At 35.7% G+C, this 18,249-nt stretch overlaps 2 protein-coding genes across 4 annotated transcripts in view; both read right to left on the reverse strand.

Annotated features, from left to right (window-relative positions):
- LOC131538563 (sugar phosphate exchanger 3-like) overlaps positions 1-4,982 on the reverse strand; it is a 42,506-nt gene extending 37,524 nt beyond the window's left edge. The window contains exons 1-2 of one of the 2 annotated variants that reach the window (XM_058772439.1): positions 4,762-4,982; positions 4,067-4,269 (exon numbers count right to left, since the gene is read on the reverse strand). In XM_058772439.1, the coding sequence (XP_058628422.1) occupies positions 4,067-4,269; positions 4,762-4,765 (207 nt within the window). In that variant the 5' untranslated portion in view covers positions 4,766-4,982. The remainder of the gene's footprint in view (positions 1-4,066; positions 4,270-4,761) is intronic. The other variant, XM_058772438.1, reaches the window with a different exon arrangement.
- A 3,739-nt stretch (positions 4,983-8,721) lies between these two features.
- On the reverse strand, positions 8,722-17,915 carry tmem19 (transmembrane protein 19). 2 transcript variants are annotated; one of them, XM_058774399.1, is made up of 7 exons: positions 17,776-17,915; positions 17,145-17,294; positions 16,251-16,364; positions 14,589-14,726; positions 12,495-12,749; positions 10,010-10,219; positions 8,722-9,392 (listed from the first exon to the last, which is right to left on the reverse strand). In XM_058774399.1, exons 2-7 carry the CDS (start codon positions 17,278-17,280, stop codon positions 9,229-9,231), a joined length of 1,017 nt encoding a protein of 338 aa, XP_058630382.1. In that variant the 5' UTR covers positions 17,281-17,294; positions 17,776-17,915; the 3' UTR covers positions 8,722-9,228. The 2 variants fall into 2 exon arrangements, with proteins under 2 accessions (XP_058630382.1, XP_058630381.1); XM_058774398.1 differs by having other exon boundaries at positions 17,752-17,909.
- Between the last annotated feature and the right edge of the window lie 334 nt (positions 17,916-18,249).

An 18,249-nucleotide genomic window follows, 5' to 3' on the forward strand; every position in this document is an offset into this window, starting at 1 on the left:
CTGGAAAACACAATAGCCCCGGGACGTCGGGCTAGCGATTTTGCGAGCCCTGGGCCCCGATATACTTCAAATGAAATCGAAGAATGAACTGATAAGACGTCATTTCGAACAAAATCAGGCCAAAACGAAGTTTGTTTTGAGTTTGTTTCGGCAGTTCGAAACAGCTCACCTCTCCACCTTCCTTGACGTGCGTGATTTTTTTCCCCCGGTTCGTTTCTCATTCAACGGAGGTCAGGCAGGAGAACAACATCTCCAAGTCACTAGCAACATAAATGCACTGTGCCGAATAGCTGAACTGCCATAAATCGGGTTTCGTCTGGCCAGAGGAGAACTGGCCCCCCAACTGAGCCTGGTTTCTCCCAAGGTTTTTTTCTGTCACAGAGGGAGTTATGGTTCCTTGCCGCTGTCGCCTCTGGCTTGCTCAGTTGGGGACACTTCATTTCTAGCAATTATCGTCGATTTGGTTGCACAGATACTATTTAAACTAAACTGAGCTAGACAATGACATCTCTGAATTCAATAATGAAATGCCTTTAACTGAAAATTTAGAAAATTGATTGTTTAATCTTATCATTATACATTAATGACACTCTATCCTCCAATTTGATACTGTTAAGTGCTTTGACACAATCTGTATTGTTAAAAGCGCTATATAAAAAAATAAAGATGACAAATATAACCGTACCTGTACGGTCGCTCGCGGATAGACTAGATTCACAAAAAGCATTTAATTCCTAGAAAGAAATTGCAACAAAGCTTGGGGTCGACGACAAAAAGCGACGCAGAGAAACATCAAATGCAAGTTTTCCAATGCCATGAAAAGAATGAAAGGAAAGAGTAAAGATATAAGGTAGCAAGTAGAGGTCGACCGATTCATGGTTTTGCCGATTAAGCGGCACCGATAGTTGATTGCCGCAACTATCGGTTATCGGCAAAAATCCATGCCGATAGTTTTCCATTTTGCAACCATTGCTGGAGTGGCTGAGAAGGGTCCGCTGGCATACAGTACGAGAGGGCCTCTAGAGGCGGAAATCACTGACAGCACGTGTTTATTTTTGACACTGCACTGAGCGGGAAACTCCAGACGCACATTTAAATACAGCCGACAGAAAATCCTGCCGCGGAACAGAGCGCAATTCACATAGTTTTCTATTAAATTACTTTATATTTGTCCCAAATCATTGTGAATGTACATAATGACTTCACCCTAGGCTATAAATTATGTATTGTGCATTTTTCAGCAAAACGTTTGTCTTTCTGTGGCTCTAATAAAGTCTGTATGCTTCATATAGAAAGCTGTAATAGATCGCGATTTCTCTTTCTGCTTGCTCTGTTTTTTTAAACACCGAACTTCAAACTCATTTATGCCACACTGTTCATTCTTGAAGTAAACTTATGTCCGTTTGGGGATTAAATAAAATTGTTTTAGACCGCCACTTGAATTGAACGCAAAGCGTCTGGTGTGTGTGTGTGTGTGTGTGTGATACCTCTGAGTTCTCCTAGATGTAGCGCTGCGCTTTTTCCCCGTGTGTGACTAACATTTTTTTTTTATTAGATAATTATCAAGTGTTAAAAAATAAAGTGTGCGAGTACACATACAATATCCATATGTATGTAATTTTAATGCTATGGCCTTGTGTAGATATTTAAAGATGGCCATCTTTAAGCATGACTGTTGAAATTAAATGGTAACACTTAACAATAAGAGTCCATTCGTAGCATTAATGAAAACTGTAGAAGTATTGTTCCTTGTTAGAGTGTGTTCATTTCAACATTCACTATTAGCAACTAATAGGCTACATTTTTAAAATTAAATTAAAGTTTCTTCTTTTAACATTAGCAAACTATGAAATAACTTTAATGATCAATATAGTAAATAATATTAATATTTTTATTCATTTACAATGTATGGTTCAGTACTGTTACTGCATTTTTTTTTTTTAAATAGTAAAGCACTAGCTTTCTTTCAGTATCCATTTTGAAAACTATCGGCTGATTAATCGGTATCGGCCAGTGTGGTCCAACCTAGCTATCGGTATCGGTAAAATCCACTATCGGTCGACCTCTAGTAGCAAGTACCAAATACATGTGTTTCAAATAAATGTTACACCATACTGCTGCTGCTGCTGTTCTTTCAATAAGCGAATTGAATAGGTATACAATAAATGAAATGCCAAAAGAACATACATTGTATAAGGGTTTATTGTATAAACCCTTGTTTTTATCAAATCATGACACCACAAAATATAAAAAGGTGTAATAATTTATCCAGTTTAATAAAATAAATGAACACTAATAAAATAAAGTAACAAACAGGTTTGTGTTATTGAGATGACTCCAATATTTTTTTCCACATCATGCTTAAGTTTTCAGACTAGCCATTCACACTTAAAGGACTGATTATGGAAATGGAATGGTTCTTGCAAATATTATACTTGACTCTGAACTGCTGCTAATCATTATTCTTTTGTCTATAATATTCTGACCATTGGTAGCTACCCGTCTCACACCTAGTGTTGGAATGTTCGAAAACAGTATACCATGGCTTAGCCTTTTCGAACTTCTTTTTGCCCCCAAACGAAGAACGAAAACGAACTTCGTTTGAAGTATATCGGGGCCTTAACTGCGTCAGTAGAACAGAAAGGTTTAGAAACCTTGCTTGCATTCTTAGCTGATGTAATATCTTAAATGTCCCAAAAACATTTTGCATTTAAATGAGGGTAAGACGAAACCAATTGTCTTTGGGTGCACTGTGGGTAAAGGAAAACCAAATTTTAATTGTGTTCATCTAAATTCTTATATCAAAACAACTGAGAAAAATTTGGGAGTTCTTTTTGATTCCTCCCTTAAGTTTGACCAATACATCAACTTCCATCTTCCACTTGTAGTAGCTGTAGTAGCTCACTCTCCTCCTCTATGCGCACTAGTCACTTTTCACACACACTGCTGTGTGTACACAAATCCCACAAAAAGAACTCAGTAATATATGTATGTTTACATGCTCATGCACTACAAATCCTCCTGCACTGTTCCCCAGCCAGCTGCTTGAACTCAATGTTTCTCCTTGCACATGTACAGTATTTATCTGAAGCATTCGTATAGTTTGTATAGTTTGTATTTTTTAGTTTGTATAGGTACTTTTTATAGATAGTATATTTATAGTCAAAATCTATCAGTAGGATAGTTGTGTATAGGTTTATATTGTCTTACTCCATTGTTGTATGCCTGTATTTATGTAGCACCGTGGTCCTGTGAGGCACGACATTTCGTTCCACTGTATGCCCCGCATGTAGCGGAATGACAATAAAGCTCAACTTGACTTGACTTGACTTCTGCCAAAAGTTATATCTTATTTATCCTTTAAAGACCTTGAAAGAGTCATACATGCTTTTGTTTTATCACGTTTGGACTATGTAACTATATTGGACTACCCCAATCCTCCATGCCACGGGCTTCAAATGGTTCGAAATGCCACAGCCAGATTTTTAACAGGGGTTTTTAAGCGAGAACACGCTACTCCAATTTGAATGACTCTTAATTGGTTGCCAGTGCGTTATAGAGTTGAATTTAAAATTTTGTTATTTGTTTTTAAGTCCTTAAATGGTCTGGCACCTTCTTATTTGTCAGATCTTGTAAATGTAAATGAGTCAGCCAGATGTTTGCGACCCTCAGACAGTATTAATCTGTCATATCCAAGCTCAAGATTAAAGTTGAAAGGTAACCATGTGTTTGCAGTGGCCGGTCCTGGGCTGTGGAACAGTCTTCTCTTATCTGTGAGAACTGCATCTTCTGTATATGATTTTAAATCTAAGTTACAGTCTCATCTTTTTACCCTTGCATTTAATGCATTATAATTCTTGGTCTCTTTTTAATTTATATTTAATTTTTATATATTATTATTTCTGTCTTTCTATTTTACCTTTTTCTTCTGAAAAGCACAGTTGTCAACTCTTGTTGTGTTTATTGGTGCTTTATAAGTAAATAAATGAAATCAAAATGAAAAAATAAATAAATAAAAATACTTCCATGAAAACAGTAACAAATACAGTACATAAACACTTCTTACCTTTGCCCGCAGCCCTACTATCAAAGTGGCCCTCTGCCTCCTACTTAAGAGCTCTGGCACAAGGTTTGTCATCACAGAAACAAATTCTTCCAGTTTTCCAAATTGCTCCACATTCTGATCCTTAACAACTTGCCACATGAAGGCGGACGTGAGGCGCAGAGGAGAAACCAGCAGGCGAAGTGAGGAGAGAGGAGGGACGGACTCTACAAGGACATAGATATACAAGCATTTATACATGTATATCTATATATTTGCATTTATTCGTATAGAGCGCCATTCAGATATCTGAATCCATATTATCAATAACATTCACATTCCACATTCAAATGATTTAAACCTGTAAATAAAAGTTTCAAGATTTTGAAAAATGTTAATACTGAAATCAACAATAAAAAATGACATGAAATATTTGGCATATTAATTCATATAGATGTGTGTTGATGCTGTTTTGCATATACCACGTATATTACTTTATATGCAAAACAATGCAACAAAAGCGCAAATAAAAACTAATAATAACGTTACATGCCAGTAAATAATCTATCAGCCTCATCCAGCATGAGGTTCTAGCTGTGTTCATCAGGGCTATGATTCTCTACATCAACAGCCCAGTCATGAGAAATACTGTAGGTGTGAGCATTACGTATCTAACGACAAATAATATAAATGACTATAAGGTAGATGACTATACACACCCATTGCTTCTTTGTTTGAATATAACGTTATTTGGATTCACAAACAGTCTTCTTTCCAACTTCGTCCGTTGACTCGTTCCGTTACACACTGCGCATGCGTCTACAAGTGAGCTGCGCATAGAACGGCAAACAGCAAAAGGTGAACTTTTAGAGGGGCGGGGCTCATCGGTTTGAGTCTTGTCTGTAGTTGGTCAGAAACGTTAATTGTAAATAATGATTCTCCAGTTTTTAATCTTCACTTTGCAATAGTTTTTAATAGAGGTAATCTGTGTCATTACTCGGGTAGAAATTATTGTCCAGACCACTGCTGAAGCGGCGGTGATGAGGCACGTGATATACGGTACTTTTCTCAGCACAGCAAAAGGTGGTCCAATCACAGTGATTTGAGATGATTAAATTCGAATTTTTAAAAAAGCATTTATACAGATAAATGGAGCAAGTGAACATGTGAATGTCAGGTGGCAGTTTGTGCATGAATCTTATTTGAAAGATTATTAGTTTTAGTGTACACACATCTCTGTTGAGATATTAAGCAAACCTGTTGAGATTTTAATACGGTGTAATGGACATACTGCCTCTATAGGCCATCATGCACCCCCTGGAGGAAAAATACTTTTATGTTCGCTGTGAACATCACGCATGTGTCTTTAAGCCTCCCTCATTTCTTTCAGTGGTGTAGCCTGCTGCTCACAACGAAAGTGTACTGCCATCTTTCGTTCAATAGGCCTATAAGTGTACAGTTGTGATAAAAATTTTGTATAGCCTACACTTTGCAGTTTCTGCAAAATGTTAACTATTTTACAAAAATAAGAGGGATCATACAAAATGGATGTTATTTTTTTATTTAGTACTGACCTGAATAAGATATTTAACAAAAAAAAAAAAAAAAAATGTTTATACACAAGAGAAAATAATAGGTTAATTTATAGTCAAAAAGGACCCGTTCAAAAACTTACATACACTTTATTCTTAATACTGTGTTAACTGGATGATTCACAGCTGTGCGTTTTGTGTGTATGTGTTCATGAGTCCTTTGTTTGTTCTGAACAGCCTGTTGTTCATCAGAAAAATCCTTCAGGTCCCACAAATTCTTTGGTTTTACAGCGTCTTGATTTTGAGATCCATCTTTTCACACTGAGGACAACTGGGGGACTCATACACAACTATTACAAAAGTTTCAAACACTCACTGATGCTCCAGAAGAAAACACAAAGCATTAAGAGCTTGAAAACCTTTTGAATTTGAGGATCAGGGTAAATTTAACTTATTTTGTCTTCTGGGAAACTTGTAAGTCTTCTGTACTATATATATATATATATATATATATATATATGATGTTTAGGCAAAATAAGAAAAATGTACACATCGTCATTCTGTTCAAAAGTTTACACCCCTGACTCTTAATGCATCGTGTTTCCTTCTGGAGCATCAGTGAGTGTTTGAACCTTTTGTTGTAAAGAGTCCCTCAGTTGTCCTCAGTGTGAAAAGATGGATCTCAAAATCATACAGTCATTGCTGGAAAGGGTTCAAATATGCAAAAGATGCTGGAAAACCAAAGAACCTGACCTGAAGGACCTTTTTCTGAAGAACAGCAGGCAGTTTAACTGTTTAGGACAAACAAGGGACTCATAAACAACCATTCAAAACACACACACACACACACACACACACACACAAACAAACAAACCTAAAACCTTAAACCTTAAACCTTAAAACCTTAAAAATTAGGCTTCTGGTTCCATCGTCCTGAGGTCAATGGATTTTATCGAATGGACATTTAGGTAAATGAATAAAGTCTGTGGTTTACACAAGTTCAAGATATTTTCACATTTTATATAACAAAAAGTACATCAGTAATACCCCACTCATGATTCTAACAAGTGGTTAAATAGGACTGCAGAGTTTAACTGTCATCATGCCAGAAAGGGCACAACACTGGGTATTGCCAACGCCATACTGGATCAGGTCATGCTAAGAGAACAGACTTTTGTAGAAGATGTAAATGTGCTTAGTTCTATTTTATTAACATTACAAAGAGGCCAGGGGTACACACAGTAAAGGTCAAATTAAGCTTTGCGAAGCACTGAGGCTTTTCAACACAATGTTACCATCTGGTGATAACTGGCAAGGCGATCAATTTCTGTCTGTGTATTGGCACTTAAATAATTAAAATAAATTAAATTAAATTAACAACTGACGTCCAAAAGAAATCATTCCCTGTTACTGTCTGGCTGAAAGAGAAGTAAAAAAGTAAGTCATGTGTTGTGACTCATGCCAAACATTGACATTTAAATGAATTGCATGTTATAGGATGTCACAGGTCAATAGTTCAAATGAGTGTGAAGTTTAAAATTTTGTCAGTCCAACGGCATTTATTTATCTTTTTTATTTTTATTATTTATTTGTATTAAATGTGTGGTCTTTAAAACTATTTACGTGAACTGTTGTTTAATGTGCAATGTTTTACAGGTGCTGGTGTGCTGTCTTAATGATTCTTACGTTTTAACACATATGTGTTTATTTATTCATACCACAACAAAAAATAATTCTGTCTTTATATAAATATTATACTATAAATTATCTTAAAATTTGTGCTAGATTCTTTAGTGCTTCCCTTCCTTAGCTGTGCAGCATCAGTGCTGAAATATGAAATTATTTAGTGTGGAATATAATTCAGTGTGGCGTTTTCTTAAAATCATTCACATGTAAAATACGTAAATATTACATATGTGACACAATGAGATGGATTTTACAGTTATTTTTACAGATGAAAGCTTTACAGTTGCTGGAGGTACATTTATTTAAAAAAAGACATTCTACTAACTATAAGTAACTTTGTAACTACATATCGACTACATGTAAACTAATTCTCATTCATTTGCAACTGCATGTCTACTAACTCTCAGAGTAGACTGTTAGCGTAGGTTTAGGGTTAGTAGAATAAGTTGACATATACTTGCAAAGTGTCTCAGTCAGTATGTTGGAGACCCATCAAAATAAAGTTAGAAGATATTAAGCAGACAGTCTACTAATACTCTTATGACTGCTAGTTGACATGTAGTTGCAAAGTTACTTACTGTTAGTAGAATGTCTAAAGTGGACTATCAAAATAAAGTTACCAAAAAATTAAGATGGAAAGAGTCATCAGAAGCTTTAATGGTGGTGTCGTTTAAGTTACACAACTGTGGTGTAGTTTGTATATAGCCCAACTTTAGCTTTTACTTTGGTGATTGTTGCTGTGTCTCTTTTTGAAGGATCCATAGGTTTCTCCTACACAAAAACATCATCCATGTAGCACACCATGGGCATGTTCCAATTGACCACAAATGCCTTCCTATCTTAAATCAGATTCCAAACTAAAGGAAATGTACATAAATGCAGTGACAAGCATTTGAGGCTCCAGTGTTTTTAGGTGATAGCATAATGGAATGCAAGTAAAATATGTTTGCATAGGTAACCTGGAGCAGGAGCAGGTATTACCATCTTTACCTGTAATGCATGTTATTTTCTTAATTAGAAATTCTACTTCCTTCTCATTTTATTTACTTGCCAAAGCCATTTCTACCCCACATTTGGTGCTAGGCGAGTGTTAGTTTTGAACACTATTATTTTACATATCTGGAACAAAATATACACTGTAAAACATGATGTTGACTTAACTTATGAGGAAACCCATTGCCTTAAAATTATTAAGTAAATAATAATTAAAAAAAATAAGTTAAGTGAATTGTAAAGTTCACTTAACTTAAAAAAAAAAAAAAATTATTTACTTAATCATTTTAAGGCAACGGGTTTCCTCAATTGTTTTAAGTTAAGTCAACTTATCACTTTTTACGGTTTAAATACTTAAAAAAACCCCACATCATTCAGAATCACCAAATGGCTCATAATCATAATTATTATTTTTAAATTCAAGACAGTAAACAGAAATGAATGGTTGAATGGCTGAAGAACCTAGCATGCTTGTAAGGGTACTTTATTCCACAAAGTACACATATATTCCAATGGAATACTTGAATATGTTGATCTCTGACATACACAAAACACCAGAACCTACACCTGTAATAAATGGCATAGACACTTACACAGAGAGACATACATTTGGTAATAAACAGAAAACGCTATTTACTCAAAATATTTATGGAAGAAATGGACTACAAAAATTGACACACACAAGATGAAATACTTGGAGCGTCAGTATGTGCCTTTGGCAGCCTTTCAAGATTAATATAATTTATTTGTTCTCATATGTGAAGTATTTTAACATAACACATTTAAACTTTAAAGTAATTTAGAACATTTCAATACAATGTGTAGAAACAAAGACAGGAGTTTAAATTGCGCTTGATTAAATTCTAAAAAAAATTAAAAAAAAAAAATCCATGGTGCTATGGTAATGGCATTGTTTTTAGCATAAACTGTTTTTTATCCTAAAAGGGACATGATACACAATTAAAATCACATGATTCATTGCCTAGCCCAGAATATCCAAGCAAACCCAGGCAGGAATAGTGCTATGAGTACAGAAGAGAACAGATTCACTCCATTATTGTCCAGGATGGGTTTCCCACATATTCTTTTAACACTCGGTGACTCATAACTCACAACCTTCCCAATGGATTCATCGTATCCTTGATGGAAAGAAAAAAAAAAGTCAAACACCTAGAAAATTTTAAACAAATATTAAAAGAAAACCCAGCACAAATGACAAATAAGTTAGTCCAATATGATAAATGTTAGTTACATCACACTGACCTTTTCCAAAGCAGTTTGGTTTTATAATATAAAACCAAACTGCTTCACTGACTTCATATTTCCAAATATTTTTCTACATTACAGTTTATAACAGATAACAATACGGAGGAGGTGAGAGCATTTCTCTAGATGTGGAATTATTTAATAATAATGATGAATCCTAAATCATTATTGTTAAATAAATAAAGTAACATTAAGTTACATTTTATTTTGCACTATTAACGTAACATCCATAGGCACTGATTAAAAGTTTGATCTTGGGATTTTAAGAATCAATATTCATTCAGTGCTAAGTAACTTTTCATGTCCAATTAGAATAAAAAGGAGCGCTGACAGAAGATGATAAATTATTTATATTGCATAAAAGTAAATTAGCACTGTTAGTATGACTGTTGCAAAAACTTGCAATAATATTGTGGTGGACCACAGGGGGAAAGTATATGAACTAATCTATTTGATTTTATTTACCTTTAATAATAATCAGCCAGATTACCTGAATACTGCATGGTTGCACCGAGGAATGAATCTAGCAGAGATCCAAACAGACCAGCTATTGCTCCATACAAGATGATAGGCCACTGAGGAACTGCTAAATGCAGATCTTTTACCAACAGGAGCTGCATGAAGTAGTACACTGTTCCCACTGTGCCTCCACCCAAAACACTGGCCACTAATCCAACAGGAGTGACTCCACCATTGGTACCTATAAACCATTTTATAGCAGTTAAGACAAAGGCCTTTTGCTTAAATAAATCCCTTCATACTGACAATAATCAGGGTTTAAAATTAGCAACCCTCCAAATGCAAATGAAAATTAACCATTACGTGTTAATTACATTACGTGTTTTCAAAGCCATATGAAGTACGAAAACAATTTTAATTGAACTATGCCAACTGTTGAACAAATATGACGAAAAACGCACTGCTGCATTATTATAACATCGGTATTTTTAAAAAAGAAACATCTAAAAGCAGTATGACCGTCTCAAATTCAAATGGCATTGAATTTGAGCATGAAACTAAACACTGGTAATTTTATTCAGCATCCTATATTAGATTAATCAGATATGTAGCTAACCCAGACATCACTATGTGACTTTCGAAGCCATGCTTCTTCTCTCTTCTCACATCTATACTTTGGACTGCATGTTGTGGCAAACTAAACATTCAGAGCTCAGGGTTCCGCCCAAAGTGCTGCTATAACCAATCAGAATGTTTTTTGTTTTTTTCCACGATCATCGTTTTTATGATCGATCATTGCTGAAAACTGAGTGTTTAATCTTATCATTATACATTACTGACACGCTATCCTCCAATTTGATAATGTTAAGTGCTTTGACACAATCTGTATTGTTAAAAGCGCTATATAAATAAAGGTGACTTGACTTGACTGTCACGGCCGAGTACTTGAGTACTCGATCACTGTTGCACATCCCTAGTACCTACCAAAAGTGGTGCAAGGAAGGACAACTAACTGGTGTCAGGGTCAAGGGTGCCCAAGGCTCATATAATAATAATAATAATCTGCAGCGCTGACACTCTCCAGACATGGAAAAACTCTGCCTTTGTTCATAACCACTCCTCAAGCCCGAGCTGGCCCAGGGGAAGCCCAGACGAAGCACGATCAAGCCCCGGAAGTGACAGTGGAAACGTGACTGGCCCTGGCACGCACTAGCAGACTGCTTTTGGCCCGATAGTGGAAACGTGGCTAGTGATGCAATGTTGAGGGTCGAAGGCATTGCGGATTTAATATTGTGGCTGATCAGTGTATTCTGACACAAAGTGGTGAATGGCATGGCAATTTTGTGAAATTCTATTGCTGGGGTATAATGTCGTCATCATATTATGGGGCATAATTTTCATCACGTTTACATGCACAATTTTTGGTTCAATCGGACTGAATTCATTCCGATTGATGAATCTGAATGTAGTGTTTATATGAACGAAAAATAAAGTGATCGGGATGATGTGCGTGTTTATATGTCACAGGCTTCAAATCGGAATTGATTTTTTTTTTACATGCACATAATAACTACTCTCTGTTTCTTTATTTGTTTTTAACAGCAGAATTAATATTTTTCCATTTCTGGATAAATATAAACCGCAGTGCCATGCTGCTCATATTTATCATGCAGAAATATGCCCCTCCCCGCGAACAAAACAGGTTGCCTGTGGATGAGAGTCCGAAACAAGGACTGGTGGGAGGTTGTCCTGCTCCACTTCACAGTTGCCGAGTGATAGGAGAGTTTTATAATGACAGGACACGCACTTATACATCATTTTATTCAAAAGGATGAACCGCTCGTTACGCACGTCATACGTCAATACACTATTTCTGCGTCATTGCACATGTGCAGTCCTTTCAGTTTTCAATCTGATAGAGTGTTTACATGCACTCTCAATCGGATTAGAAAAGGAATAAACCACCCCCTTCAATCCGATTGAAATTTCATTCCTATTTCATTTTGTGAGCGTAAGTGGAAAAGAGGCTTTAATAAGTTGAGTTCAGTACGCTGACTTGAAACAGCTGATGAAAAGAAATAGCTGAAAGCTTGTCCAATCTTAACACATTGTTTTATGTTTAAACAATTATATGGGGTCAGCTATATTTGGGGAAATAAATGCTGTTTTATAAGAAAAGTCACAGTCTCAAAAGTATTTTGCAATAGATAGGATTCACTGGTGGCACTACTCTTTCATATTTACACTATAAAACGATATAAAACAGTCAAAAGTGATTTAATAATTCAAAATTAGATTATATTGTAAATATATTTAAACCTAAACTGTCATTTTGATAATCTAGATTATTGCTGATATTTTTGTTTTGGCTAGTACAACTTCTGAGTAGCTTGACTGCTGAAGAAAAAAATAAATAAATCAAATCCTGGACATAATTATTGTCTGTGGTTATTCACAACATCTGTGGAATCAGTCCATAATGTATTTAACTGTACATATTTAATTGGACTCTGTACCTGCTGGGACATCTTTCCAGGTGGTGATGAGCCTGGGCATTCTCTTAGTAAGCACAGGACCAACTTCAGAAGCCCAGGTGTCCCCTGTGCTGCAAGCCAGTGCTCCTAAGAGTGATAAGCACATCCATGAAGCGGAATATTGCTTCCCAAAATCCACAGGTATTTCTCCAGGACCAACTTCAATCATATAGAGCAGGGCCAACTCAGTAGGAACTCCACCATTACAGAAAACTTGCAACCAGTTCCTCTGGCCTCCTGCAGACATTAAAGACACACAAGTAATGTTATCAACAAGCATTCTATACAGCAACATAAAAAAAAAACACTTTGAGAAAGATTGGGTTGGAGGCTGTCTTGGACAGATGCATAAACAAACAAATGAACATTAAAAAAGCTTAAGCTTAAAGCTTACTCATTCAAGACTAACATACTGTTATTTGCACTTAGTTGTGAATTAAACAAATCCAAAATGTGCCCCAACAATCAAAGGGGTAATTAAAGAAAAATTAGATAAGGGGAATACAACAAACTATCTAATGAACTGCTTCTAAGGATACCACCAGAGCTGAAGAAACAAGTGCCTCATCTGCTTTCTGCCACTTCCACACAAGAAAACATCCATGTCAAACAAACATCTAAGCCTCTGCAGAATTCAGAAAGGGTGAAGTGAATTACAATGGCCAAACAGAGCAGAACAACTCCTTGAATGGCATCAAAAGTTGAGAGGCTCCGCTCCAGTAAAGCTCCAGCCCAAGACTACTCAAAGCCTGTGCTCTGGAGCTTGGTGACCTTTTACAGCATATCTTCAACCTGGGTTTGCATTTAGGGAGGGTTCCTGTGCTGTGGAAGAAGAAGCCACACCCCAAAAATCCCAATGCTTTCAGGCAGGTCGTCTTGACATCACACATCATGAAGGCTGCTGCTACACAATATCATAGGTCTGCCACACATTAGACCCTCTGCAGTTTGAGTACCAGGAGAAGGTGGGAGTGGAAAATGCTATCCTCTACCTGCTCCATCGGTCTCTCTCATATCTGGACAGGGGCAGTAGCACTATGAGGATCATGTTTTTTGATTACTTCAGTGCAATCAATACCATCCAGCCCCCTTTCCTGAAAGACAAACTGACAGAAATGGGTGTGGGCTCATACCTCATAAAGTGGGTTATGGACTATCTCACTGTAAGATCTCAGTATGCCCAGCTGAAGGACTGCACCTCTGAGAATGTAGTCAGCAGCATAGGGGCCCCACAGGGGACAGTGCTCTTGCCAGTCCTGTTTACCCTGTACACCTCAGATTTTGAGTACAACTCGACTTGTGTGACATGCATTAAGAGTCGGGAGATGAAAACTTTTGAACAGAATGAAGATGTGTACATTTTTCTTATTTTGCCTAAATGTCTTTTTTTTTTTTTCATTTAGTACTGCCCTTCAGAAGCTACTTACATGTCTTCCAGAAGATAAAATAAGTTCAGTTTACCCAGATCTTGTGAAGAAAAGTGAAGAAAAGTTTAGGATTTGTTGGAAAAGTGCATGATATTCTAGGTTAGACCATCCATGGAAGTGTTGTATGATTGCTGCTTAGTGTATCTGGAACACTGCAATCAGGTTGTGTAGACTAAACATTAAAATCTGCCTGCACAACGGAATGAACTAATACATTTAAAGCATTTCTTTAAATCTTGGATTAAGTCAATTTCTACATATACCATTTTTTAATTTTACAGGTAGGAAGTAAATACTCTTATGAATGAATGAATTAATTCTATAAATTCAGAATAGAATCATTAATCGAAGTTGGATTGAAACTCATTGTAAACTGTTCTGAATTCACAAGAAATCGTTCCTGAATTGAATTGAAAACCTATGAATCATGAATTAAATCTGTTGTCTATCTATCCACAGAGTCACACCAATCCTTCTGATTCATTTGCCCATATAAGTAAATAACTGGAAGAATAACAGAAACGGTAAAACTAGCTATTTGCACTACAAACACAAATAAAGATTTCTTTGTCTTCTCAAAACTAACCCATAAGAATGAGAAAAAAATATTCCGAAATATCAGAATTGTTCAGTTAAGAACCACACATACCTTCTTTATAATCTGAATCAATTTTCTTTTTGATGTCTCCCTTCCATTTGGTTAGTTTGCTGGATGTGACAAAAAAGGTGAACAAAGCTCCAAAAAAGCTCATGTTGGCCATAGTAAGAACAAAGCCAACCAGCATCGCTGCAAAGAGATGAAGATTTGTTAATTTGCAATTTATTAATCTAGTCACATCATGATCAGTAATCCAGCCACAGCAAGAACAAATGCTCTGTTATTATTATACAATATATTACGTAATAATAATATATTTCTGTCCTAAAATATTCACTTTCACAAATGACAACAGGCAAACATTTTTGTCATTGTCAAAACTATAGCTGCAAGCAGCAATTGACAAGGTTCAAAAGCTTTAAGCCATTTTTGCAGAAAGAAGTATTATGTATAAATTATAAATAAGCTTTTTTTTTTTAATTACTGTCTTAGACAGTACAGAGAATTGTATGATGCATTTTTGTTGAGGTTGAATGAAAAATCTAGCAATAGAATGGTTCTTGAGGCAAACTTGTTCAGAATGTAATGCTATGTTTTTAATTATTTATTTATCTCCAAAGAGTCTTACTGTTTATGTAATAATTCCTCTCCCAGAATCCCAGAGGTATTAGGGGTTCTCATCAAATAAAATACTTAAAATTAAACATACTGTAGCATGCAGAATAAGCACTCAAGAGGCTCATGTTCGTTCGCAGAATGTGTTAACCTGTATGGCCGATATATATACGATAATTTTAGTTTGTTTGACATTTACCTAATTTCCTATGTACTATTTGTAAGGTTTAAGTGCTTAGGATCATGGACAGTTTTGTTCAGGGTGTTTAATTAATGCCATAATCTGCTGTGTTTGGTCAGTATGGGTTAGTTTCCCAAAACTGTTCCTGGAGGCACATCAACAGTAGACATTTCGGATGTCTTTTTTATCTGACCTGTCGTTTTCAGGGGCCTCATTTATAAAATGCAGAAACCATCTTAAATTTGATCTTACGATCATCTCTCAAATATGCGTACATACATGTGATTCATAGAATGAACATATGTACAGAAAACGCACATACACGTCTCTTTCAAATGTGAAATCTATGAATCGCAAATGATCTTGAACTTTTGCGCAACTGAATGGTTTCAGCTCTCTACTATGTAAACGACTCCTAATTAATGTCATAACATACAAAAGATCACCAGTCATCATCCAAATGCTTTAATTTAGAACAGTGAGCAGCAAGAACAGCTTACATTTCAAAAACCTCCAGTACTCGAACAAGAAAAAGTGTGTACGTCTGCTCAGACCCTGAAAGTTTTTACAAATATGAGCGTTGGACTGGATTTAAACGTACTCACACTCTAAGATCAAATCTGTGTGTACGCACACTTTATAAATGAGTCTCTAGTAATGAGCTTATGTATGGAATCAGGAGTGTTTGATTAGGAAAAGCACGAAACTGTTGCTGTGCCTCCAGGAAACGGCTTGGGAAACGTAGGTTTAGATTGTTGAGGGGTTTGTTTTTGGTGACTTTTTTCTACACATTACTTGAGATTCCAAGCATGTTTGTTTTGGGGTTTGTATATAAAAAAAAAAGTCCCTTTACGACCTGTAACAAATGTTGATGCGACATTAAAATGACCCCATAAAAGACCATCTGAACTTCTCACCTCCTATGGCACCACCATGATCAAGATTCTTGCGTTTAAAGGCTCGAGATGTGATGAAAAGAGGGACAAGCACTGAGAACAGCCACCGCCATGGTGATACTGGCTGCAGAGTACCTGAGTAAATATAGAGTATCATATAAAACAGTATTTTAAATGGAATGAACTGGATATGAAAAGTCAGAATCCTCGAAATTTTACATTACCATACAATTTTGTTAATTAACATGACTTTTCCAAAGCATATGTGAACCATGCTGTTTACAGTTTCAATTTGCTTTCAAATCCAATGATTTGACACTTTGTCGCAAATATCAAAATTTTGATTTCGCATTCTGTGCACTTTGCATAAACACGCACTGTAATTATTACAATTAAACAACATCTTTGTAATACTGTTGCCATACTTTGTTGTATGATAACTGTCACAATAATCTCTACTCAGTATTTTCCTACTACATGTTTTAACTCAATTTTCTTCTTTAGTAACTCAATTTAAAGTGGTTAAAATTGTTCCAGTGTGTGCACAGTAACACACAATAAATAATAGCCCGTTTTTCTGTGGTGGGACATCATGGAAAGCTGCAAGGATACACTGTGTGTGCAGATGGTGAAAAGAATAATGTATAAATGACAACTGTTATCAATTTATGTCACAGTTTTAGTGACATTTTATGCCACTTTTTTTTTTTTAATGAAATATACTTTTTAAAAATATTAATAATATTAAGTTAATTTAAATTTACATTTAGATCTTTAGACATGAGACAAGGTGTCTTAGAAACCTGTTTCCATAGGAGGCCCTTTCATACACATACACTGACTGACTGGGCAATAAGGCTGGTTTCTCAAACAGCCCTCATGTATTCAAAGAGAAATTAGAAAGTGAACTCTCACCATAGTATGTGCTGGCAGTTATGGAAAGGACCCAAAATGATAATGAAATTGCCAGCGTGAAACACAACACGATCATATACGCCATCATCCTGAAGTAATCTTTGATGAATATACCATCCTCAAATTGCATGTTCATTGAGGAATGCAAAGCTATTGAGAAAATCAGACAGAACAGAGTGAAATGTCAACCAAATATTGTTTTTTTTTTAAATTATTTTGTTAAAAAGGATTGTTAATCCCAGTTACCTCCCCCTTACAAAAATCTACCATAGTAATTTTCTGTACAGCTCCCTACATATATTTAATGATAGTTTCTGTAAAATAATAAGTGTAATAACTTATATGAACTAATTTGTAATAACTTATCAACCATGTATTACACTATCATCCAAAATAAAAAAAGCATCAAATTCTGAGAGCTCTGTGGATGCAATATTATTTTATGTTATAAAATGCCATCCCATAATAATTTATTATGCGTTTACTGTGTTAAATATAACTGTAGTAAGTATGGTAATTTGGACACACAATTATGATTTCTGCACAGTTGTGTACAAGCTTCTAACATGCTTTACTACCCTGAATATTAAACTACAGCCAAAAACACCTGAAATAATCCTGCGACAAATACTTGTTCCCGACTTGTTCCATGCTTCCCGAAGTTCAGCCACGTTTGACAGTTTGTAATATTAATATTTGCAGAAACACAAAGCTCAGTTCAATGTGAACAAATAGACTGATTTCCGGTCAGCTCAACTAAACAGCGCAGCCCAGCTGACCTATCAGGATAGAAACACACGGAAGGGGAAAAGGGCAGCTTTACCTTGATTGGTGGAAATCATCTGTCAATCGGGCGGGATCTGCGTGTAATATCTTCTTCTTTCTTTGCTTTTATGGAGCTCCACAAACGTCTCTAGTGCCACCTACTGACTGTACTGTAGTCAGACCAGAAAAACTACAGCCATTATTACAGTGAAAATTAGTTTCTTCAACTATAGCTCTGTGGACTTTAACAAAAAATAAAATAAAATAAATAAATAATAAAACAATAAAACATTTGAATAAATAAATACATTAATTAATTAATAAAAAATAATAAATCATT

This window comes from Onychostoma macrolepis, chromosome 04 (genome assembly GCF_012432095.1).
Source record: "Onychostoma macrolepis isolate SWU-2019 chromosome 04, ASM1243209v1, whole genome shotgun sequence".
Lineage (NCBI taxonomy): Eukaryota > Metazoa > Chordata > Actinopteri > Cypriniformes > Cyprinidae > Onychostoma > Onychostoma macrolepis.